At 44.8% G+C, this 25,301-nt stretch overlaps 1 protein-coding gene across 1 annotated transcript; it reads left to right on the plus strand.

The window, feature by feature from the left end:
* Nucleotides 1-7,996: 7,996 nt before the first annotated feature.
* On the plus strand, nucleotides 7,997-23,419 carry fam234a (family with sequence similarity 234 member A). The gene is made up of 12 exons (XM_063221943.1): nucleotides 7,997-8,108; nucleotides 9,284-9,614; nucleotides 11,839-11,952; nucleotides 12,279-12,461; nucleotides 13,144-13,268; nucleotides 14,829-14,961; nucleotides 15,889-16,012; nucleotides 17,833-18,030; nucleotides 18,191-18,272; nucleotides 18,748-18,894; nucleotides 19,337-19,439; nucleotides 20,984-23,419. The coding sequence occupies exons 2-12, from the start codon at nucleotides 9,332-9,334 to the stop codon at nucleotides 21,205-21,207; spliced, it is 1,716 nt and encodes a 571-aa protein (XP_063078013.1). The 5' UTR covers nucleotides 7,997-8,108; nucleotides 9,284-9,331; the 3' UTR covers nucleotides 21,208-23,419.
* The last annotated feature ends 1,882 nt before the right edge of the window (nucleotides 23,420-25,301 follow it).

Raw genomic sequence — 25,301 nt, forward strand, 5'->3', positions numbered from 1 at the left:
AATATGCATGGCCCTCGAATAAACCATTGTTATGTAAACGATTATTATAAGAACTGAAATTATTTTGAATAAACATCTACTTTGTAATTATGAGGCATACACTTTAGATGTGTCTGTGTGCTGGTGTGTTGTTCTTTGTGTATACACACACTCTGGTGGAGCGAGAAAATGAATGAATGAGTGAGTGAGTTTGTCTGTGTGAAGACCAGGAGACAGAGTGAGTGCAGGGGCAGTTCTTGACCAGAATTATCAGGGGGGCCGAGGTGGGGCTATTACTTTTTTAGGGGGGCCACACCAGGGGCCAGGAGGAAATCTACAGGGGCCCTGGCCCAACCTGGGCCCTGTCTAGAACCACCCATGAGTGAGTGACAGTGATTTGAGGTCAGAGTGGTAGGCTCGTTTTTGATGGTGCAGCCCTGCTGTAGGCCCATAACCACTGCGAAATTACAATGCATTCTGGGTAGAAATAGTGTCTCATTCGACTTTGCGCAACGCCCACATGCAATGCACTGCATTCTGGACTGGAAATGTTGCATGATGGTTAGAAATCATGTCCGACTTGACGCAGTGCACATGCATACTGTTTTCACATCGTCAGTAATCTGCCCTGATTGGCGCTCATCTAGCTGATGTGAATTGCGTGTGCAGTCCACATATTGGCAAGGGAGTTTACTTGCTGCTTCCGTGCTGGAAATGAGGATAGATTGCTGACGTCATGCCAGTGCAACAAGGAGAGGGGTGCTGCTCTACAGAGATGACAGACAAGTTGTTCCCGTGATGACTTTATACCGTGTGACATGAATGTGGAACAGAAGTCATTCCCATAAACAGCTTTGTTGATTTGTGCCATCAAGAAAGCAATGCACCGGCCCTGCCGTGGCCAACCGGTAGGGCACTCGCCTGCCATGCGGCTGACCGGGGTTCGATTCCCGCCCCGGGTCCTTTGCTGACCCCTCCCCGTCTCTCTTCCAATTCCCTTCCTGTCCACCTCTCACACTGTCCTGTCAAATAAAGTCGAAAAAGGAAAAAAAAGAGAAAAAAAGAAAGCAATGCACCATCACAAATGCAGCCAGTGACTGTGATTTGAGGTTTAGAGGAGGAAAGTTTGGACATCTGCGAGACAAAGGGTTTGTCCGTGATGAAACAGTGATGCTGTTGCTATGCAGTGTACATGCACACTTTGCCAGTTTGATGCATTCTGGTTAGAATTGGTCTAACTAGCAAAGTGCGCATGCACGCTGCATAGCAAAGGCATCACTGCTTCATCACCAACGAACACATAGGATCTGTGTATGTGTATGTATGTGTGTGTGTGTGTGTGTGTGTGTGTGTGTGTGTGTGTGTGTACTCTGTGTGTGTGTGTACTCTGTGTACTCTGTGTGTGTGTGTGTACTCTGTGTGTGTGTGTACTCTGTGTGTGTGTGTGTGTGTGTGTGTGAAAGAGAGTGAGTGTGTGAAACAGAATGACAATCTATTCAAAATGACCATTTCAAATTTCTTCTGAGCACATCTCTGTTCATTGAAATAGAGTCTTTTGGCTAACAAGTCACATTTCCGTGAGGTGCTTAGAGGGGCTGGGAGCTATCAGTCATGGGTAAGCAGTTAGGGCGTAAGACTTGTGGCCCAAAGGTTACTGGTTCGACTCCTGACACGCCAGTAATTAACCATTGCTCTACCCCATCCTCCTCCATGACTGAGGTACCTTGAGCATGGTACCGTCCCGCCGCACTTCTACCTTGGGGCACCATTGAGAGCTGCCCCCTTGCACGGGTGAGGCATGAATGCAATTTCGTTGTGTGCAGTGTTCACTTATGTGCTGTGGAGTGCTGTGTCACAATGACAATGGGAGTTGGAGTTTTTTGTACTACACTAGATGTTAACGGGACGGGAATCCACAGAGAAATCTTATCATCTCGATTTAATACTTTCAACGTAGCCAGACAAATCCAAAGTAGACAAATTCCATAATCTTCTTGACATTGCTTCACTGCTTTGGTGTGAACGCAGCCTAAGCAGGAAGACCAGACCTGGGTCACATATGCATCAATACTTTTAGTTGGACAGGACAATTGTTGAATTGTTGAAAATGTGTTTATTTCTTGAAATTGGCAAATAAAAAAAGATTGCTCTGTTTTTCCCCCAGTTTTCAGGCAGTAACTAAAATAGAACGTTGCAACATTTGGAAGAGCAGTACTATCTAGCCTATTACCTATAGGCCTAGTATATTTATGTAGACCTATACTGTCTCACGTTTTGAGTTGCTTGCGCATGTAGCATGGGGGAGGGGCTAAGTTTGTAGCGACTACGCCACCTAGGGGCAGAGCAAGTCTACCACTAGGAACAATCTAAACCTTAAGTTTGCACAAGTTCGTAATACACTGGACAGAGACGGGATCCCAAATATATTTCTCTTTTATTGTTGTACAAACATGAATCATAAATAAAATGTGCAAAATAGCAAGCTCTTTATGAGCACAAGGCACAATAGTGGGTGGAACGAGAGAGAGAGAGAGAGAGAGAGAGAGAGAGAGAGAGAGAGAGAGAGAGACGAACAGCCTGGGGCACCACTGAGATCACTAACCTATATGGATCTGCAGTACTACTTATCTTACATCGTGTGCACACGCAGGAACTTCCTTCTACCACCAGGCTGTCGATGCACTATATACCATGTTCCACCACACTATAAAACAATACACGTTACCGGCACTCTCACATCGCACTCACACGCCCTTGACACACTCCGAACTGCTGAAGAGGCTAGCAGTCACAATTTTCCCCAATCCCACATCAACCCCAAATAAAAACATAAAATGCAAAAGTAGTAAATTAATCAAAAGCACAGAAACACAAAAATAAGTAAACTAAAGAGAAACATAAATAAACAAATGAAGCACTGCACACCTATACAGCCCTGAATAGCAGGGTATAGCTACACTGGCACACAAGCAGTTAAAGAGTCATGCAAAGCAGCAAACCTAGCAGAGTAAGCAGCATGCGGAAGCACAGCAAACTAAATAAGCATGCAGTAGCAAAGCAAACGAAAATGAAAACAATAAACATGCAGACGTGCAATAAATGAAATGAAAATAAATAACGCACAGCACAAAAGGGCTTAAAAGCAGGCGGAGCCACTGAAACCGCGCACCCGCGTACAGTATTACACAGACATGCACGCTCCGTGCAGGCAAAGCGAGGTGAAGGGGCAAGCGTGGCTCGCCAACAAGCGTGATTCTTCCCCGTTCCCCGCAAAGCACGGCCAAGCCATTAGCAAAGCAGGTGCGCAGCAAGGGGAAACCAACCCATTATCTTCTCAGGCGAAACAGCAGCCGACAGACCCGTAGGCACACACACACTGGTTGGTTCGTGCCGGAGGGGCCGCGGATGAAGGCTATAATTATAAAAAGTTACCATCAGTAAGGGTATGGGAGATAGACAGAAGATAAGGGGGGGGGGGGCAGACAGGTAGTATACGCACCTCAGACACGCGAGTCACCAGCACAACGCTTTCGAGGATCACCACGCCACACCAACTACTTCCACGAGCAGGCCAACTAATTACAAGCATCAAAACAGTTCACATTAGGGCGCCGCAATAATGAGAGGGAGCATATCTAATCGCAGGAATGGAAGCACAACTCACCCAGTGTCCACACAGCTCCTAGCTCCGTGGAGTCACGTAGCTTATCAGTGCGCTCCCAAGCGATCACAAGTGCTGAGTGAACGCCGCACTGCAAGAGGGAAATGGCGCTATAATTTCCAAATCACAGCCGCAATTGCAAGTAAATGCTAAAGACCAAATGCTTACCCTCACGGTTCATCTGCGGCCCCTCGGCAACAAACGCAGCCCAGGCTCACGCCAAAACAATGTGTGGCGGAAACGAGACAGGAAGCAAGGGCCCATTCATATAAATAGATTATGCCCGCCCACTGCTGTCAATCAGCAGCTGTCAATCACACACACTAACGTGATGGCAGGGCCAACCTGCTACAATCCACCCCTACTTTTTGTGTCGGCGCCCCGACGACAACCCAACTCGCTCAGGGGGAGCCTATATGACAAGGGCTCTCGGGGGCCCAGCCTCCGGTACAGAGGGGACCCAGTTACAGTGAGACATGGAGACCCAGCAGTCCAACTGCCGCTATCCAAATAACGCAAGGCCAGTGGACCCAACCTCTGATACAGAGGGAACCCAGTGGCAAAGCAAGACAACAGGGAGACCCGGCAGACAAACCGCCGCTATCCAAACAGTACAAGATCAATGGACCCAACCTCCAGTACAGAGGGGATACAGTTACAGTGAGACATGGAGACCCGGCAGACTAACCGCCGCTATCCCCACAATACAAGGTCAGTGGAACCAGCCCCTGCAACAGAGGGGACCCAGTGACCAAGCTAAACGACAAGGAGACCCGGCAGACTAACTACCGCTATCCAACCAAAGGAGACCCGGCAGTCCAACTACCGCTATCCAAATAACGCAAGGCCAGAGGACCCAACCTCCAACCGCCGCTATCCAAATAGTACAATATCAATGGACCCAGCCTCCGGTACAGAGGGGACCCAGTTACAGTGACACATAGACCCGGCAGTCCAACTGCCGCTATCCGAATAACGCAAGGCCAGTGGACCCAACCTCTGATACAGAGGGGACCCAGTGGCAAAGCAAGACAACAAGGAGACCCGGCAGACTAACTGCCGCTATCCAAACCGATACATTACAGAACCCCTCAACCCCTGCAGTATTTGTAGGCCGCAAAAGGTGCTCATTGTCAATTCGTAACAGGCGTAATCAGCTCTCGCAGTTACTGCTAAAAAATTCAAAGGACAGCCATCCTAACTGTCAATGCCTACCTTCTTGACGACCGTCCACCGGCTGCTGCTTCGCCTATTAAAAGCACCCAAACAAACAAACAAAAACTAAACCAAAGAGAAAACGAAAAAGAAGCAGGGCAAACCCAATCAACCCACTATGACAGGTACCCTGAAAATAAAAAATAAAAACAATTTTGCACCTTCACTTCACAAATACAGAGTACAACAACACACTTGGGACCCACGTCTCTGTAATAAGTATGTGTAAATCCTGCCGAATCCAACGCCAAATGTAGCATGGGGGAGGGGCTAAGTTTGTAGCGACTACGCCACCTAGGGGCAGAGCAAGTCTACCACTAGGAACAATCTAAACCTTAAGTTTGCACAAGTTCGTAATACACTGGACAGAGACGGGATCCCAAATATATTTCTCTTTTATTGTTGTACAAACATGAATCATAAATAAAATGTGCAAAATAGCAAGCTCTTTATGAGCACAAGGCACAATAGTGGGTGGAACGAGAGAGAGAGAGAGAGAGAGAGAGAGAGAGAGAGAGAGAGAGAGAGAGAGAGAGAGAGAGAGAGAGAGAGAGAGAGAGAGAGGCGAACAGCCTGGGGCACCACTGAGATCACTAACCTATATGGATCTACAGTACTACTTATCTTACATCGTGTGCACACGCAGGAACTTCCTTCTACCACCAGGCTGTCGATGCACTATATACCATGTTCCACCACACTATAAAACAATACACGTTACCGGCACTCTCACATCGCACTCACACGCCCTTGACACACTCCGAACTGCTGAAGAGGCTAGCAGTCACAATTTTCCCCAATCCCACATCAACCCCAAATAAAAACATAAAATGCAAAAGTAGTAAATTAATCAAAAGCACAGAAACACACAAATAAGTAAACTGAAAAGAAACATAAATAAACAAATGAAGCACTGCACACCTATACAGCCCTGAATAGCAGGGTATAGCTACACTGGCACACAAGCAGTTAAAGAGTCATGCAAAGCAGCAAACCTAGCAGAGTAAGCAGCATGCGGAAGCACAGCAAACTAAATAAGCATGCAGTAGCAAAGCAAACGAAAATGAAAACAATAAACATGCAGACGTGCAATAAATGAAATGAAAATAAATAACGCACAGCACAAAGGGGGTTAAGAGCAGGCGGAGCCACTTAGGCCGTGCACTCTCGGACGGTATATTATACAGACATACACACTCTGTGCAGGCAAAGCGAGGTGAAGGGGCAAGCGTGGCCTGCCAACAAGCGTGATTCTTCCCCATTCCCCGCAAAGCACGGCCAAGCCATTAGCAAAGCAGGTGCGCAGCAAGGGGGAAACCAACCCAATTTCTTTTCAGGCGAAACAGCAGCCGACAGACCCGTAGGCACACACACACTGGTTGGTTCGTGCCGGAGGGGCCGCGGATGAAGGCTATAATTATAAAAAGTTACCATCAGTAAGGGTATGGGAGATAGACAGAAGATAAGGGGGGGGGGGCAGACAGGTAGTATACGCACCTCAGACACGCGAGTCACCAGCACAACGCTTTCGAGGATCACCACGCCACACCAACTACTTCCACGAGCAGGCCAACTAATTACAAGCATCAAAACAGTTCACATTAGGGCGCCGCAATAATGAGAGGGAGCATATCTAATCGCAGGAATGGAAGCACAACTCACCCAGTGTCCACACAGCTCCTAGCTCCGTGGAGTCACGTAGCTTATCAGTGCGCTCCCAAGCGATCACAAGTGCTGAGTGAACGCCGCACTGCAAGAGGGAAATGGCGCTATAATTTCCAAATCACAGCCGCAATTGCAAGTAAATGCTAAAGACCAAATGCTTACCCTCACGGTTCATCTGCGGCCCCTCGGCAACAAACGCAGCCCAGGCTCACGCCAAAACAATGTGTGGCGGAAACGAGACAGGAAGCAAGGGCCCATTCATATAGAGCTCTTCAGCGTTGACGTCAACTTGTATGCGGCGTTTGGACTACCGGTTCCCTGGCGATTTTTTACATTGCAAAACGCCATAGAGATTCAGGTTTGGCAAAAATATAAGTTGCACGGCAACAACGAACATTAGCCTGTCCCCGCATCCCTTTCTCATTAGTGGAACGGATCGTATCATCATGTTGGTGTATTCACATGTTAAATCATGACGATTATAATTCAATATTGCTAACCCCTTTCTGATCATTAAAACTTCCGAACTACATACTTTCCTTTGGTTGCCATGGGTACAACCTTCCGCACGTACATGCCGTTAGATACTGGCGCCGTTTCTGTAGTCGCCAAAAGCTTCCGGGTTTAGCATATGGACGCAACATCGTATTTATGTCGAAGTTTGACACAAAATGATCAACCATGTCATACCTACAGCCTATTTTTAACACCCTCGACAGTTTGCGGGGGTTCGCTAAGCGCGTGCTTGCACTCGGAGCTTATTTGAAATTTACCCCTATTCATTCCCAATGGAGGCCGGAAGCCGATAGGAACCAGGACGTCCTTAAATGCTAACATGAAAGACTACAATCTACTACATGCTTCCGCTTCCGCTGAAGAACTCTATAAATAGATTATGCCCGCCCACTGCTGTCAATCAGCAGCTGTCAATCACACACACTAACGTGATGGCAGGGCCAACCTGCTACACGCACATCAGCATCTGGCATGATTCTTGAGTAAAGTTTTACGACTGAAGTCATGGCTGGACTGATAATCTGGCATACAGGGCATTTTCCCAGTGGGCTGACAGTCATCAGGGGGCGATGCTTTAGGGTTTTTTGTTTGTTTGTTTTGTTTTGTTTGCTTTGTGTGTTTCAAATGTCCCCCCAGAGACCGCCCACAGTTTGGGAGTCCCATCTGTGCATAATATAGGCCTACAGTGGACTGAGCCCATCATAATTGTGGTATGGGATGGGGGGGGGGGGGGGGTCTCAGGCCTGACCGCCCCTAAAGTGGCTTGGCGAAGGTCTGTGCTCTATGAGTGCTTGTGTTCCATTCCAATGCTGAAATATCATTTTTTATTAGACAAACTCAAAACAAAGCAAAACGGCTATTTTGAAAACAATTCCATATCGTTGACATGCATACGCAGCATAGAAACATTAGACATTTTTACATAGGGTTCCGCGTTCAGTTGCTGGCTTCACTGGGAGGGACCAGCATTCTCAACAAACCACCTCAACCTCGCGTGAGGTTGTGTTGTATTTGGGCTACCCAGACACAGCAACACTCGAGGCGACTACTTCAGTCCAAACAAGTTGGACAGGTAGGTGAACAGCTGAACCTATTTCTGAAGTTTTTTAACGACACTGTTTGAAGGTTTGGTGAAGCGTTGTTCTTTCTTATTGCTACAGGTAGCGCACATTATGCCGATATCTGGATGCCTTACAATTTGCATATAGTAAACTTCTGAGAGTGGCTAGGGGGTTGAAAGCTAGCATAGCCTAGTTAGCTACGGTGTTATCTTCCTGAAACGGGCGCTACAAATGTAACACATGTTGGTCAGTCTGACGTGGTGATACTGTATCATTGTCTATCTCCGAACGGTTTCCCCTTCACTTGATACATTGTTCTTTTAATGTGTGTGGAATGACTCGGGTTGGCGATAACTATGATGCACTGTCACAGAGCCGCCATAGCTAGGTAAAGGACGAGTTTTTGCTGGGAAAAGCGTGCTGTAGGTAGAACTAGTTCTAGGTTTGTTTTTCAGAGGTGACAACCAGTCTGCGAAAGTCACAACAACAAGCAAGCATGTGTGTCATTTGTCAGTGGCGCTGTCACTGGAGGCAAACAGCTATGCATTCAGAAATCACTGAACAGTTGTTTTGGTGTCTCAGGTAAAATCTAAGAGCTCGGACATTCTGTCAGATAGACTACTATCATCAATTCACGTAACCTAATGTAGCAAATGTCCCATTTCAAGGCACAATAGCTAAACCAACTTCTCATTTGGAGGCATTTCACAAAGCTCTGGCAACCATTCGTGTGAAGTAATCAAATTGGTTGACGATAATGATATCAGTCAATGCGGTGTGGCGAACTTGTCCTCTGGGTTTCCAGTATTAGTATCATGTTTCTACTTGTTGCAGCGGCAGATACATTGTATCCGTGATTGGGGAAGATGTTATACAGGTTATGATGGAGTGAGAGCGTTCCAGAAGGTCTCCAAACAATGCCAGTTACACTCGTATTCAGCTCAGTGCAGAGAGCGTTTCCTGTATCTGTGTGGGATAATAACAGAAAAAGCTAGATGGAGTCTCGTGGTGTCAGTGACTGATCACAGACAGATCAGGCACACATGACTCAGCGGATCAAACTTGCCCAGCTTGCCCACAGCCTAACGTCAGTTAAGTGATGCAATAGATGCCTTTTAGCAGGAAAAGTTTAATACTCCCACAGTGAGGAACCTCTCTTATTGTTCTCCTCTCTGTTCCTTTTCAGGTCCTCCCAACAGCTGTGTGTGTGTGTCGTGAGTGTGACTGAGCGTAGATGACGAATCCCGGGGTTTGCCCGAGTGAGGTGGATCCCTTAAAGGGGGAGGAAGGGGATCTAGGTGGCAGTGGCGTTGGAGCTCCCACCTCCCCCTCCAAGAAGAGCAAGGGGGCGTGCGGGGGAGGCCTGCGCTTCTCTCGCCTCTCGGGGTGGCGCACCGCAGCCTTCCTCTTCTCCCTCTTCCTCTGCCTCACCATCGTCTTCGCCTTCTCCTTCATCCTGCCCTGCCCCACGCGCCCAGACTACTTGCAGACCTGGAACCGCACTTTACATGCCGCAGGTAGACCATAAGCCTGAGGCGTCTCCCTTCATTTTATTAAACACACAACCATGTTAAATTTCTTACTTTCTTACTTTCTTACTATCTATCTATCTATCTATCTATCTTTCTTTCTTTCTTTCTTTCTTTCTTTCTTTCTTTCTTTCTTTCTTTCTTTCTTTCTTTCTTTCTTTCTTTCTTTCTGTCTGTCTGTCTGTCTGTCTTTCTTTCTTTAGATGTTGAAGATTTTATAAAGCATAGGCAAACATGCTCTGGTTTGATAAGAGTAGCATTATCATTCTAGAGCAGTGTTTCTCAACCTTTTTTGAGTGAACAACACCCCTTTGGCCTCATCACGAGCCTACCAATACCCCTGTATATTAAAAAATACAATATAAATGAATGCCCACCAATTGCAACTGGGTTTAATCCCTCCCTGCTTCTCAATGGTAGCCTGGTGACGCCATCCTATGTACTCCATGTAGCGAAGGGGAGTAGAGTTGCCCAGCTGGGACTCGAACCCAGACCTTCTGGAGTAGTAAACTGGGGCTCTGATCGCTACACCAAAGAGCCGGAACTCAAACCCGGACCTTCTGTGGTAGTAAACTGGGGCTCTGACCGCTACACTAAAGCGAAACCCTCCGAGCTCGGTTCGGTTCACTGTTTACCCAATCAGCAAACAGTTGAGAGTTCTGATGCAGAACTCACCCGCAAAGTCCGTGACTGATTGGTTAAGGTAACACTATTCGCACTTTTGTTTTGTTATTTGTATGCTTTTGCGACACTATATCGTAACAGTCATGCTAATAAAGCACAATATGGGTTTTAATTTGAATTTGGAACTCCAATGAATTTAAATGGCAGAGTAAGGTCAGACCATCTCCCACCCTCCACGGAGACGCATTCCTCTTAGCTTTTGCCAGACTGTTTGAAGGTGTCAACAGTCGGCTTTCGCCCAGGCTATCTCGATGGCCCCTCAGAGCGCATAACTAAACACTCTAATTCCTCTGGTCATGTGACTTTTTAGAGGTATTCAGCCTGTTGCAGGCATTCGGAACATGCTGTTTGTTACTGTGAGATGGGTGGAAGGGCTGTCGACTTCCTTGGTCTCTACGCCCCCTGGGGGACTGTAGAGCCCCTGTTGAGAAACACTGCTGTAGAGCAATGGTTCTCTAGCCAGGCCGCGCCCTCCTGGTGACGCAACACCTTCAGCATTGCTTCTAGTCAAGCCAGGAGCAATTCTGAGCTCCTGAAAAATTGGGAGTTCCTCCCACTTTGTCGGGAAGCAAACAACCGGTAGCAAACCAATGGAGGCGGGTTAACCATGCCGTTTGGGAAATGTTCATTGTTATGCTCTCGGTCAGAACAAGTCTCGAAGAGATTTGAAAGTTGTTGATAATCAGGCTTGTGGTTCTCAACCTTTTTTGAACAAAAGCCCCCTTGAACTCACCATAAGCTTCAGAACGCTCCCTTGATCTCATCATACTGCCAACGCCCCCTTTAGCATTAAAAAATAAAATAAAATAAAATGGCGCCCCATAGGGCTGCATAATTAATCGAAAAATAATCAAAATCGTGATAAAATAGTGAAATCGAACTCATGACTTTAATCGTGATTTAATCGTGGCAATAGTGACCTACTTTTGAGAGCGTCCTTGAAGCAAGAACATACTGACAGGCTGGTGTTTCTGGCCAGGAATCTGTCCACTTAAGTTTCATGCTATTGTCTTTACATAATTATTACAATTCATTTTATTTTGCTCAACCCGTATGTAATTCATTCTTGGTTATATTTCATCTTGTTATAATTTTCAAAAAAATCTGCAAAAAACAATAATCGTGATTAATAATCGTGATTATGATTTTGACCAAAATAATCGTGATTATGATTTTTTCCATAATCGTGCAGCCCTAGCGCCCCCAGGGCTCCCCTATGGGGCACCTAAGTCACGCCCTCTACTTCCTGGTTCATGGGGCAGGGGGAGTCTAAAAATAATTACTGGGCTTGAAAATTAGTGTTTTTTTGGCACCAATCCAAACCTTGGACCTCCACCTATGCACCACAAATCCAAAAATCACTCATTTTCAAGCCCAGTAATCATTTTTTGACTCCCTCTGCCCCATGAACCAGGAAGTAGAGGGCGTGACTTAGGTGCCCCATGCCCTCTGGTGTAGAGCCCCTGTTGAGAAACACTACTCTATGGGAATCTGAAATAATCTGTGTTTTGTGTTTGCATGCTTGCAGCCACGTACGATTTCCTGGCAATAGAATATATTGACGAAGACAAGGTCAAAGATGTCCTCTTCACCTACAAGAGCAATAAGGGGAGTGAGGAGAACAAGACCTGTGAATCAGAAGGTGAGAGCTTTTCTCATTACATTACATTACATTACATTACATTACACTCAGCTGATGCTTTTAGCCAAACCGACTTACATTTACTATTTACAAGTGTGTAAAATTGACAAAACGTTGTGTATACTGATATAATGTTATGTTGGCCTGATCAAATGGCAAGTGTATTCTTTATTTTTTCCAAACATTTCTTTATTGAGTATTTTATTATATTTAACACAACATTACAACTCAAAGTGTATTCTTGGCTTGATAATATTTCATAATCTGTGTACAGTAGTATCTATTGAATATGCGCATTATGGTGACTGAACCTGTGTGTTTGGCAGGCTTGTCCTCCCCCTGTGTGTTTGTGCTTGCGGTGGATGGAACGCACGGGAACAACATTTGGGAGCTGCCCCTGAACTATGACCTGCTGTGGGCCCAATGTGGACTTGGTGTAGCGGGAGTGGAGGGAAAGGGCACGTGTCTCTTTGCCCATACCAATACACTCACTGCCATCTCATACACAGGTATGCAGTGACACACACACACACACACACACACACACACACACACACACACACACACACACACACACACACACACACGCACAAGCACACACACACACACACGCGTACCTGTTAGTAAGAGACCCCCATATAAGTGTGTATGCTACTGTACCTGTTTGCAAGAGACCCCAATATAAGTGTGTGTGTGTGCTCCTGTAGATGTTAGTAAGAGACCCCAATATAAGTGTGTGTGTGTGCGCTCCTGTACCTGTGTGCCAATATACATGTGTGTGTGCTCCTGTACCTGATAGTAAAAGACCCCCGTGTGTGTGTTTGTGTGTTTGTGTGTGTGTGTGTGTGTGTGTGTGTGTGTGTGTGTGTGTGTGTGTGTGTGTGTGTGTGTGTGTGCGTGCGTGCTCCTGTACCTGAGTGCCAATGCATGTGTGTGTCTTCTCGTGTACCTGTGTGTCAATATAAGTGTGTGTGCTCCTGTACCCATATGTCAATATACTGTAAGTGTGTGTGTGCGCTCATGTACCTGTGTGTCAATACATGTGTGTGTGTGTGTGTGTGTGTGTGTGTGCGTGTGTGTGTGTGTGTGTGTGTGTGTGTGTGTGTGTGTGTGTGTGTGTGTGTGTGTGTGCTCCTGTACCTGTGTGCCAACATACGTGTGTGTGTGTGCTCTCGTGTATTTGTGTGCCAGGTAACGTGCTGTGGCAGCAGAGTTCGTCTCCAGGTGTGGGAGCTGCGCTGCCCGTACTGAGCGTCCCAGACCTGAACGGAGACGGCACAGAGGACCTCGCTCTCATCCTGCCCCAACAGAATCAGGTAGGGGACATGGGAACACTCACATCACCCTTACTTAACAGGACATTCATACCATCATGTTGTATATAGCTGTGTTGAAAAAAATCGATTTACCGATTTTAAATCGATTCACACATTAATTTCCGATTATCGATTTGTCCGTCCAAAGATCATTTTTTTAAAAGAATAATTATTTATTACTATTGTTGTTGTTGTTGTTGTTGTTGTTTTTAAAAGTTATTTTTTGGGGCTTTTCAAGTCTTTATTATGAGACATGATGGTGAAGACAGGAAGCGAGTTGGAATGAGAGACGGAGAAGGGTCGGCAAAGGACCCGGGCCGGAATCGAACACGGGTTGGCCTCATAGCAGATGAGTGCCCTACCATTAAGCCAACTTCTGCCAATTTCATTATTCTGTTCTATTGCTCACGCCACCCTTGACTTGTCAGTACCCGGTGATGCTGATTTTTGACCAGCCCTTTCTGAGATCTGAGCTATTCTAATGGGGGCAGACTTTGTTTACATTAAAAGCTTTTAATAGGCCTACTCCAAATATTATCTCAAAAGATAAGTTGTCTACTGATGTTGCATAACCTTGTGAATGTTTTTGGGAATAAATCAAGATGGTTTTTGAAATGTAAACAAACACCTGCCCCCATTACAATGACCAGGATCTCGGAAAAGGCTGAAGGAAAAAAAAAAAATCTCAGGTACTGACAAGTCCAGGGTAGTGTGAGCATTACAACTGCATGTCGAAATTGGCAGAAGTTATCCTTTAACAGGGCATTCATACCATCATGTTATAGTATCATGTTCATAGTATCATGTTATAGTATCATGTTCATAGTATCATGTAAATACCCTATTGAAGCTGAAAGTCTGCAGTTATAGTATGTTGTCTTTGTTTCATTTCAAATCCATGGGGTTAGTGTATAGTGTAAGCAAAAAGATGAAAATTATGTTGCTGTCCAAATATTTCTGGGCCTAACTGTAGCTCCTACTTCAGTGATTAAGATCTGTTAATTTTGGCTTTGGCATGGTCTTGCTAGTGCTGTCTCTTGTGTCATGTGGTACAATTATGACTTTGTGTCTTTGTCCACTGACCTGCGTGGAAGTATAATTCAGTCCAGTGATAAATATTTGTCCTATCACGTATTTCCCACCCCTATCATACTCTGTACACTGCCTACTTCTACATACTATACTAAATCATAGATGTATCCATCAACACTTGTTCCAGGTCATGTTAAGATTGTCTACCTTAACTGACAGAGTATGTTTTCTGCATTGGTCTATCCCAACTCACAGAATGTCTTTTTGCACAATTACCTTTTTTACATTTTTTATCTTTACTATTTTATTTTATTTTCCCCTCCCTGACTATTCCTGCATTATTTGTGTCTTGAAATGTCCATGTGGGCATTTGTGTATTTGTGTATTTATGTAAGCTACTGGATACCTGAATTTCCCCCTGGGGATCAATAAAGTTACTCTACTCTACTCTACTCTACTCTACTCTACGTCATGCTGTGTGCACCCATGATGTAGCGTTTCACAAAGGTTTTTGTTCTTTCCCTTCAGATGAAGCTGGTGTTCCTCTCGGGGAAGACTGGAGTGACGTTAGGCTCTGAGGTGGAGGTGTGTGGAGAGGTCTCCTCCTCTCACATGTTGCACCAGACGGCCAAGAAGGCGCAGTACCTCCTCCTGCAGACAGGTGCTGCTGCTCCTCCAGTGCTATGGCAACACACTGTACAGCAGGGCATCACCTAGGCAACACACTGTACAGCAGGGCATCACCTAGGCAACACACTGTACAGCAGGGCATCACCTAGGCAACACACTGTACAGCAGGGCATCACCTAGGCAACACACTGTACAGCAGGACATCACCTAGACAACACACTGTACAGTAGGGCATCACCTAGGCAACACACTGTACAGCAGGGCATCACCTAGGCAACACACTGTAGTACAGCAGGGCATCACCTAGGCAACACACTGTAGTACAGCAGGGTATCACAATGGCAACACACTGTACAGCAGGGCATCACCTAGGCAACACACTGTACAGCAGGGCATCACCTAGGCAACACACTGTACAGCAGGACATCACCTAGGCAACACACTGTACAGCAGGGCATCACCTAGGCAACACACTGTACAGCAGGGCATCACCTAGGCAACACACTGTACAGCAGGGCATCACCTAGGCAACACACTGTACAGCAGGACATCACCTAGGCAACACACTGTACAGCAGGGCATCACCTAGGCAACACACTGTACAGCAGGACATCACCTAGGCAACACACTGTACAGCAGGACATCCCCTAGGCAACACCGTCAAATGTTGAACTCAAGAAATCACGACCCGTTTGCACTGCTACATAGAAACTGGCACTGAATACTTACTGAAAGCAATGCGGTCAACATGTAACATGCCTTAAGATGGGGTGCATAGCAAATTCAGAAAGACATTTTACATAGTTGAGGCACTGACTGAATTTTGGAAGCACCATTTAAGATTGAAAAAAAGGACACTGTTGCTTTAAGATGAATACAAAACCAATGACAGACATCACAGTAACAGTTGCGGTCATAATGAGAAACGATTTGCTAACCAGCCCTTTAATTTCCTCAGGCTCTGGGTTGATTGCTGAGGGTTTATGGAATCTTGTTGCGAAAGCCGGCCTCCAGAAAGAGGTGAAAAAAGATGCAGCGTGGGAGAAGAGGAGGAACGGGACGGGACCAATCATGATCTACCCGTAAGACATGCGCACACACACACACACACACACACCAGATGGGATTTACTGATTCTGGACGGGATCCGGATCATACTGGCTCCTTCCTCTCAAAGTGCCTTTAAAAAAAGTTATTTTTAGTTATTTACTCAGTCATTTAATTAATATTGCCGTGTTCCCAATTGTTATTGAATGTGTTACGCGTTGGTCCTGTTTTAAAAAACGTTCTGGTCGCTTTGTTTCAAGACGTTTTTGCAAGCTGGCAAGGTGGCTTGTGGAGAAACGAGAGAGTGTTCCGTGTTTCTCGTGGAACTGCGTCTCTGATTGGCTAACTCCTCCTGCTCTCGAAGAAACGCGTCTCTGATTGGCTCAGTCCTCCAGTTCTTGGAGAGAATGTAATGGGAAACAGAGTCGCCACTTCCCCGGGTGGTACTGCACTATAGGGGCGCCAACGGAGGCGTGCAGGCTCCATTCAGGGCTGTGCTCTTTCGACAGCGACCCCTAGGCGAGCTGCAGGCACGGAGCAACCAGAGTGAGCTGGCTTTATGTATGAGGCTTTGTGCTGTGTGTGTACCTGAGAGTAGCAACCAGCTGATAGCTAAGCTAAGCTATGTTTCGGGCCACCAGACGTTGCTTGATTTGAAAACAAGCAGAAAAAAATTACTCGACATGTTTTTTGATAAATGGGTCGATATAAACCTTTGTGGGCAACGCCTTCTTTCGACGTGACGAAACACAGAAAGGCTTTCGTGATTCGCTCGTTTCTCTGCATTATTTATGTAAATTGGGAAACACCAGGAAACACAGCCAGGAGAGTTGACGCACCGCTATGAGAGCCTTGCAAGTGAGTTTAACTTGGGTTGACCGTCCGATCTTCGAAAGGAGTGAGTAAAACTGAGTTTTATCGGAAGTTGGCCTTTAAGAAGTTCGAATTTTTGACTCTATCTCTGGGTGATTTTGTCCAAATAACAATTCATTTTTCTCCTTCTAAAGAGCCTCTCTGCCTCTCACTGTGGCAGACAATTGTGATTTTTTTCCCCAAATGAAAGTACTCATGTGAAGGCCAGTTGCTCAAAACAAACAAAAAAAAAGGGAAAAGAGCGGCTCTCCTAGCTGTGATTCGGTTCCCATCTTCCATGCCTAGGAGCCGTTCAAAAGAATCGATTCATTCACGAACATCACAACAGTGGCAAACCAACACCAGCAAAACATGTCCATGCAGGCAACACACTAGCATATTCACCAACCATCCTGGTATTTAACACATAGCTCATCCATTTTATACAAAGAAAGTAATGCTTAATGTTAAGGTTTAAAATTTCACTGTAAAATGGAGAAAAGAGAGGAAATAATTTTGGAAGAAAACGGGAAGCGAAAACACAAATGTCATTTTACCCAAGTGTTCATTTACTTGGACGTGTTAGACCGAACACTGTTTAGAAAAAACACTCAAAAGTGTCACAGCATCTCTTTAAAGAATAACTAAAAACAAAGAAGTACTCACCTGACCACATGGAACATGAGCATCCACGTTTTCCTGACAACCATAAGGCGTGACTTCTAAATGATTTTCATCATCATAATAATAATAATAATAATAATAAATAATAATAACTTGGTTTTATATAGCACCTTTCAAGTAACCCAAGGTCGCTTTACAAATAGAGATAGGGCAGGGGAATAGAGGGGAGAAGAGAGGAGAGGGTAGAAGTGGAGTTGGGGGCAGGGTGGTTGAGGATCATAGGCCTCTGTGTATAAATGTGATGTTAGGATGATATTGGATGTCATGGAGGTGGAAGCTCCACAGGTAACCTCTACTACACTCTCTCCGTATCCTCCAGCTCTCGCTCTCTGCAGCGTGTGTCCAGTGTGTCGTTGGGCGGTGGGGTTCCCCCCTTGCTGCTGATGACGGGCCCCAGTCCCAGTGCTGCCGAGGGGGAGCAGGATACCAGCCAGCCTGGCGGAGTCAGCATCATGGAGCTGCTGGACGGCCAGAGCCTCACCTCACGCTGGAGAGCCAACACCACTAAACTGCTCAGGTAATGACGCATTACATACTATACTAGGGCTGTAACGATACTGTATCGAATAGTGATACACAGTCGAGTCACAATACTGTTCAAGTATTCAAATCATTTGATGTGCATGATCTTAATATTCTAAAAATATGTTTTTTTTTGTTTTTCTCTGAATATTTAGCCAGCCAACATTTGGATTTTTCAATAAAGACGACATTCCTGATGTGGTGATGGAAGAGGACACGGGGAATGGGACCAAGAGGGTACGTTGATGTTTAAATGGGGCCAAGAGGGTACGTGGATGGGGTACAAATGTAATGTGTGGACGTTTATATGGGGCACAGACTTAATACTGTACGTGTATGTGTATGTTTCTATGGGGCATCGACTTTATGTGTGGACGTTTATATGGGGCACCGACTTTATGTAAGTAATAATGGCCAATGAGGTGACCGGTTATACAAGGTTAATGGCGAGGCGGCAGCTCCGAACTCTGGCAACCTGCGCAGCACAGAGACAGAGTTGCCTCCGCCAAGGAAGGAGGGAGATGTTGATGTGGTGATATGGTAATGTATTGTAATGTAATGTAATATGGTGGTATGGTAATGTATTGTAATGTAATGTAATGTAATATGGTGGTGTGGTAATGTATGGTAATGTAATGTGGTAATGTAATGTAATGTAATGTAATGTAATATGGTGGTGTGGTAATGGTAATGTGGTGGTTCTTTATTTCAGGTGGTGGTGTTGGATGGGAACTCGGGGCTGGAGTTGTGGTCGGTGACCTTACAGCATGTGCCCCATGCGCCTGCTCCTGCCTCCATCGTCACCCTGCATTCCTACTCCGTCTTCATGTTGTGGGGAGAGATGCTGGGCAACCAAACGGCAAGTGCATTTATGTCTCATCGTGCACACTGAACACATTAACACAGAGAGGGAACATTGCACACTCTTCATTGATGTTATGGCAGGGTGGCTGTGCTCACTTTATTTGCATAATAATGTGTGTATGAAATCATGTGTGATGTATATTCATGCTTATTAAAGGGCAATAGCAGCCTTTTAAATGCACCTAATTGTATAGGATTTCCAAAAAGCAACAGCAAAAACACAATCATTTGTATGACTACACTTATCATTCCATTGTATTTCAAATAATTATAAAATGTAACGTTTTTTTTTTTATTAATGTGTCAAATTTAAATGAGTTTCCTTTTCTAGAAGACTTACTTTATTGAAAGCACTGTAACCAAGGGCAACACTTCCTGTGTGTGCTGTGGACAGTGTTGTGTTTCCTCATTAATGTTTAACTCCTTGTGTGTTTTAGGAGTCCGGGACAGATAAGCACTTCTCTAATCTCCTGTATCCGTACTACGCTGATGTACTGCTGCAGAAGACGATCCCAGTGGAGCAAATCATTGCATGTGAAGGTAGGCAAAACGGAGAGACGATTAATAAAGACAATACAGGAAAAGTCCATGTATACATATATTACATTACATTAAGCCGATGCTTGTTTTCCTAAGCGACTTACAGTTATTTGAAGTACAAGATGGGGCAAATGGGGCAGCCGTGGCCTTGGCCTAATGGTTAAGGAGATGGACTTTAGATCAGAGGGTTGCAAGTTCGAATTGCACCCTTCTACTCCCTTCCTGGCTGAAGTGCCCTTGAGCAAGGCACCTAACCCCACATTGCTCCAGGGACTGTAATCAAAACCCTGTAAATATCTGTAAGTCGCTTTGGATAAAAAAAAGCGTCAGCTAAGTGTAATGTAATGTAATGTAATGTACTGTAATGTAAAGTTTCAAGTGTCATTCAGTGTGGTAAGACATTTAGTCTCAGTTTGGCATGTTGTTTATGAAAGTGGGCGATTGGTGACGTCACTGCGAGACTGTTCTCTGGCTTGCGGGAGCATTGGTGGACATGCCTGTATGTGGGATAGTGAAAAAAATGTCAGCTATACAATATCTGTCATTTTTTCTTTTGTGTTTTAATGTTTAGCTGTTTTGCTGTTTTTATTGTGATACGGACCACAATGGGTCTGAAATATTGAATTGAACTGAATTGTAGTGGTATTGAGGTTTTTTGCCGCAAGCCACTGCAGTATCTCTGAATGTTAGTATTTCTTACAAACCATCTAAAATGCCATTCAGGATTTAACTTAAGCCTTCTGTATGAATGTAACTGGCCTGTGTTTTGCTTGACACAATGACTGGGGTAGTAGTATTTCTTACTAAGGGATTAAGTGTCATCATTCAGTGTTTCTATCTTGTGTATGCAAGATAAGTGCCCTGTGTTTTTGATTGGTGCAGTGCCTGGAGTAGTAGTATTTCTTACTAAGGGATTAAGTGTCATTCAGTGTTTAAATCTTGTGTATTGAAAGCCCTCTGCTTTGCTTGATGTCGTGACTGAAGTAGTAGTATTTCTTACATCCGGTCATTCATAGTGTTTTCATCTTGTGTTTTGCTTGATGCAGTGACTGCTGGAGTAGTAATATTTCTTACTAAAGGGTTAAGTGTCATTCAGTGTTTTTACATCTCGCATATTGTAAGCCTTGTGTTTTGCTTGATGCAGTGACTACTGTAGTAGTAGTGTTATTTTCTTACTAAAGAAGTGTCATTCAGTGGGTGCATTGTAATATGCAGACTCCTGTCCTCCCTTGCATGCTTGTGGCCTCGTGATGTCACAGGCCACAGAAGTGTATTTCATCATCTCACAAAAAAACACAATTCTAATGTCATTTCCTCATTTGCAATCCGGATGGTGAATGAAGAATAGTCTCCCAAAAGTTGTTGTGGCTAGGCGGAGAGCGGGGATTTATTGTTTTCTCCATGGAGGTGGGACATCAGCGAAACGTGAGGCCACAAGCACAGGTCGAGAACTGGATTCCGCATATTGGAATCCACACATTGTGTCCGTCGTGTGTTTTGCTTGGTGTCATTAGTGTTTCCATCGTGTGTTTTGATTGGTCCAGTGACCCTGTTGGAGCGCGGTCGTCACGCCGCCTACCTGGTGCTGACGGGGCCTCATGCCAGCGAGGGGGCGGAGCCAGAGGCGGCGGGGTCCGTGGTCCTCACCAAGCGCAAGCTGAAGGGCGACATCACCGACAGCCTGGTGCTGGGCGTCAGGGGAACAGTCGCCCCGGACAACGCAGAGAGCATCAAGGAAGCCTTCCAGAGACTGCGCTTCCAAGACTAGCACGGCACCACTACACTACAACTACACTGCACGGTTTTGTGTTTTTCACTCTTTCCTAGGCTTGTGTCCCCTGGGGACCTATACTAAGAAGCTGGTTGAGGAGTAAACCAGGTTAAGTTAAGTGGTAAATCATCTAATAGAAGAGCCTGGAGTCCTCATGTTCTTAAGAAGATGATTTACCTCTTAACTTGACCTGTTTTACTCCTGAACCAGCTTCTTAGTATAGGCCCCAGGGCTTCCCACTTTGCCTGTGTTGAAGAAATGCCTGGCTGTGGACGGGGAGGTCTCCGGACAGCTTTGGCTCTTAGGTTAGAGCTGACACCTAAGAAATACATTTTGCACTGTGACTGGAAGATAAGGGACTATTATACCTTTACTTCTTTACCACACACACACACACACACACACACACACACACACACACACACACACACACACACACACACACACACACACACACACACACACACACACACACACACAGAGACATGCTGACACTACAGATATTACTTTAACCCCAATTCCACTTTAAGCTGCTTTAAAAATATCAGCTCCTTTTGTAAGTAAAAGCTAGCCACCCCATCTGTCTCTAACCACGGCACTTGTAAGAGACTTCAGTAACTTTTTTAAAAATGTGCAATGGACCTGCTTTCTGTAGCATTTGGTGTAAATACAGTACCGTTCAGCCTTAGAGCTCTTAAATACCTTGCAAACCATTGATGCTGGTCAGTAGTAAGCCTTCAACAATCAAAAACTGAAGACATAAGTACTACATCCGTTCTTACTGTATATATATTACAACCCAAAAGTAAAGGAAGTCCAATAGCTTTACTTTGGGTCGACTCAATCATAACATAACTAATCATAACTGAAACATGACACTCGATTGATTGATTTATTTATTCATACTCTCTAGAGTTTAAAGGCCTTCCAACAAGTTGATGGGGTGTAGACCTGCTTGACTATCAATGCTATGCATGTGATTATGCTTTTAACCATAGAGATACTGACTCAACTGTTACAATTCTGAACACTAGGGGGAAGTCTTCTCAATGGGGATGATGCTGACGGTGTTTTTCTTAATGAATGACATGACATGGTGGATATTTACAAAGTGAAAATGACAAACAACTACAGAAGCTGTGGTTCCACTAAGACAGAGGGAGAGACTATATGTGTGTGTTTGGATTTTTATTTTTTTTGTAGTTTTATGGTTGGTGAGGATGTGCATTCTGCCTGAATATGAACTTGACAGATGGAGAGCTGTCAAGTGTTATTAACCTGCTGAAGTACGTGTGTAAAGGCTCTGGTTTTCTTTGTACACGTGACAAGCCAGGGTTTTAGTGCCTTCACTATCGTTGCCTTAGTCCATGTTCTGAAGGCTATTTGCTCCACAAAGCAGGTTGCCTACTGGCCAGAGGGTTAAATCCATGGTTTAGTAACGAACCATGGCATGTTAGCTTAGCGCAAGTGGCAAACCTCCTCATATCACAGCCTTCTGCCTTTTTGGATTGTGGAATAAAGCCACAAGGCTCCTCTGTTAGTGGCTGTACCATGGACTCGGAGTCAGCCTCCCTTCCTTAGTATTTAAGGTTTCGTAGTGAGGAGTAAGCACACTTCAAATCCTTTTCGTTGTTCTTGTATTATTATTTCTAATAAAAGAACAACAAAAGGGATGTTAAGTGTGTGAACTCCTCACTCCGAAAACTAGTCCGCCTTTGTACTGCACCTTTTCCTGGGATGTGCACAATCTTCACCTTCAATTCCGCTAGTAACTGAAACATTTATGGCTGAGGATACTCACGTGGAGCAGGTGATAAACCCTCTAATACAGTGGTCTTATGGATTACTGTCCTAATACAAAACAAACATTGGCCACTGCTATTAGGAGGTTTATCACTTAACTAACTTGGAGATCTAGGGCAGTCAGAAAGCTGTGCACTTTGAATATTTACCTGGTGGGGCCAATATGGGTGTGTGTGATTCACTGTGCTGTGCCACTTTAGAGAGCGTATTCCCGCTGTGTCCAGGGGACCAGGGGTGTGTTCCAGAGAGCAGGTTTAGTTACTTACCAGGGTACATTACAAAAGGTAAATCTAGTAAATAATACGTGTGTCCAGTGGCTTTGATTTGAACTGATGGAGACAAAGAAGCTGTTCACATTTGCAGAGTTTTTACTTGTGACTTTTCGGTCTGTGACCTTCCACAAGCTATTCGGAATTGCTTGAGGAAGGTCATAAACCGAAACGTCACAAGTAAAAACTCTGCAAATGTGAAGTGTGCGGGAGCTTCTTTGTCTCTATACATTGGTGACCCAGTGGATCCACTCCTACGCACCAGGCAAAAGGAGGTGTGCAAGAATCCTAAAAATAGTTTGATTTGAACTGAGACACGAACCTCCAAGTCTATGTATTATATTAGATTTACAGCTTCCTGGCTTAATTTACCTGGGATTTAGTGACTTAACCACCATTTTGGAATATGCCCCAATGATGGAATACCATCACCTTTAAAAACAGACATCTGTGCCATTTTACACGAGTGCTATTTTAAATCAGACTTGCTGTAGCTTGCGTATCCGCAAACAGGATATTACCATATTGGCTGGCCCATTGAACCAAAGCATCCTGACCAAGGGGAAACAGGAAAAAAACAATTATATGCAGGTCAGTTATGAGGGCGTGGTACATCACTGTGTTTGCATGCACTCTTATTTAATGGACATGAGACAATCCTGAGAGTTTATTTTGAGCATATCTGTTGAGTTGAACTTTTAATATTTGAACCTGTGGAACAGGATTTTAATGCACTGTAGAATACAATCATATGGTACGGAAAAGATGCTTGTTGTGCATATGTTTAAATTGTGTGACCAATAAAATGTTATATGGGAGCCGTTGTTTGGAGTTTGTCAGACTTTATTCAAAATGAATGAACTCAAACACACCAAGACTTTTTTTTGTCATTGAATAGTTCCACGTAGACATCAAATTCACTGAGATGTAAGGTCAAAGTAACACAACTGAAGTCCGAAACAAATTATGTACACAATATTTTTGTAAATTGCTTCAAAATGTTTTTGAGAGGATTTACTTTGTAAATACAAATCCCAGCAGGAGAGCCACTGGCCATTTCTAAAGCAGCTGAGCCTAATAACCAAACAGATTATAACCAGTAAGAGGTAAGTCACCTGTTCTATAAGGTCTTGACCCTAAAGCCTATTTCGCCTTGGGAATTTGTGTCGCCTAATACCTACATCTTGAAAATCAAAAATGTGTCCTAGCTGCTGAATTTATCCCCCATATGTTATCCCCCATATGCCAGCCGTTTGACTCCATACCAGAGGTGGACACCACTTAACTTCCAGGAAAGTTTACTCATGTTCACAGAAAGTTACTGTTACACATTTACTGCCTGGCGCACGGTGCGCAGAGAGTATGGTTGTGCTTCCATAAGTCAGAATCAAGACGTCCACCTCAGTTTACTTGACGCTGTAATTCTACGCACTGAAATTTGCGCAAATTTTGGAGAAAAATAAAATGAGCCCTCCCCAACTGTACTTGATTTCGCCTCAACCACCACGTGTTTCCACTAGAAAGGTGCAGTGTGGGTCATTTCCTATTGCTCAATGCACTTGTCACTGTAAGCCGACAAAACATGAACCAAAGTTGACCTAAAATAGTAGCCTATTACAGATGCTTATAATTACGCACGCGAAGCGTTTACGCACATGCGTGAACGTCAACATACATACCATATTTGCTGCTCTTTCAACGTGTCCGTGAATAACCCCAAGACCCTAGAAAGCTCTGTTCTGTATTGTCCCATCCTACAGTTGCCTCGCCTGTATGTCACGTAGCCTCGAGCTCTACACACATGTGGACAAAACGTCATATGCTGTTCTTCATGACATGAAATCAAACGCCCACAAATAGCCCGAGACCAGAGAAAGCTTAGTTCTAAGTGCGCGCTCTAATCAGCCTTCCGCCTACCACGTCTGTCCAATAACAAAAGTTAATCTGTCTTTCCAGCTGTAGCCTATGCATTCTATACCATCGTTTACGTAGGCAATATGCAAGCACGGGAGGTGTGTG

The sequence above is a fragment of the Engraulis encrasicolus genome, chromosome 17 (genome assembly GCF_034702125.1).
Source record: "Engraulis encrasicolus isolate BLACKSEA-1 chromosome 17, IST_EnEncr_1.0, whole genome shotgun sequence".
Taxonomy (NCBI): domain Eukaryota; kingdom Metazoa; phylum Chordata; class Actinopteri; order Clupeiformes; family Engraulidae; genus Engraulis; species Engraulis encrasicolus.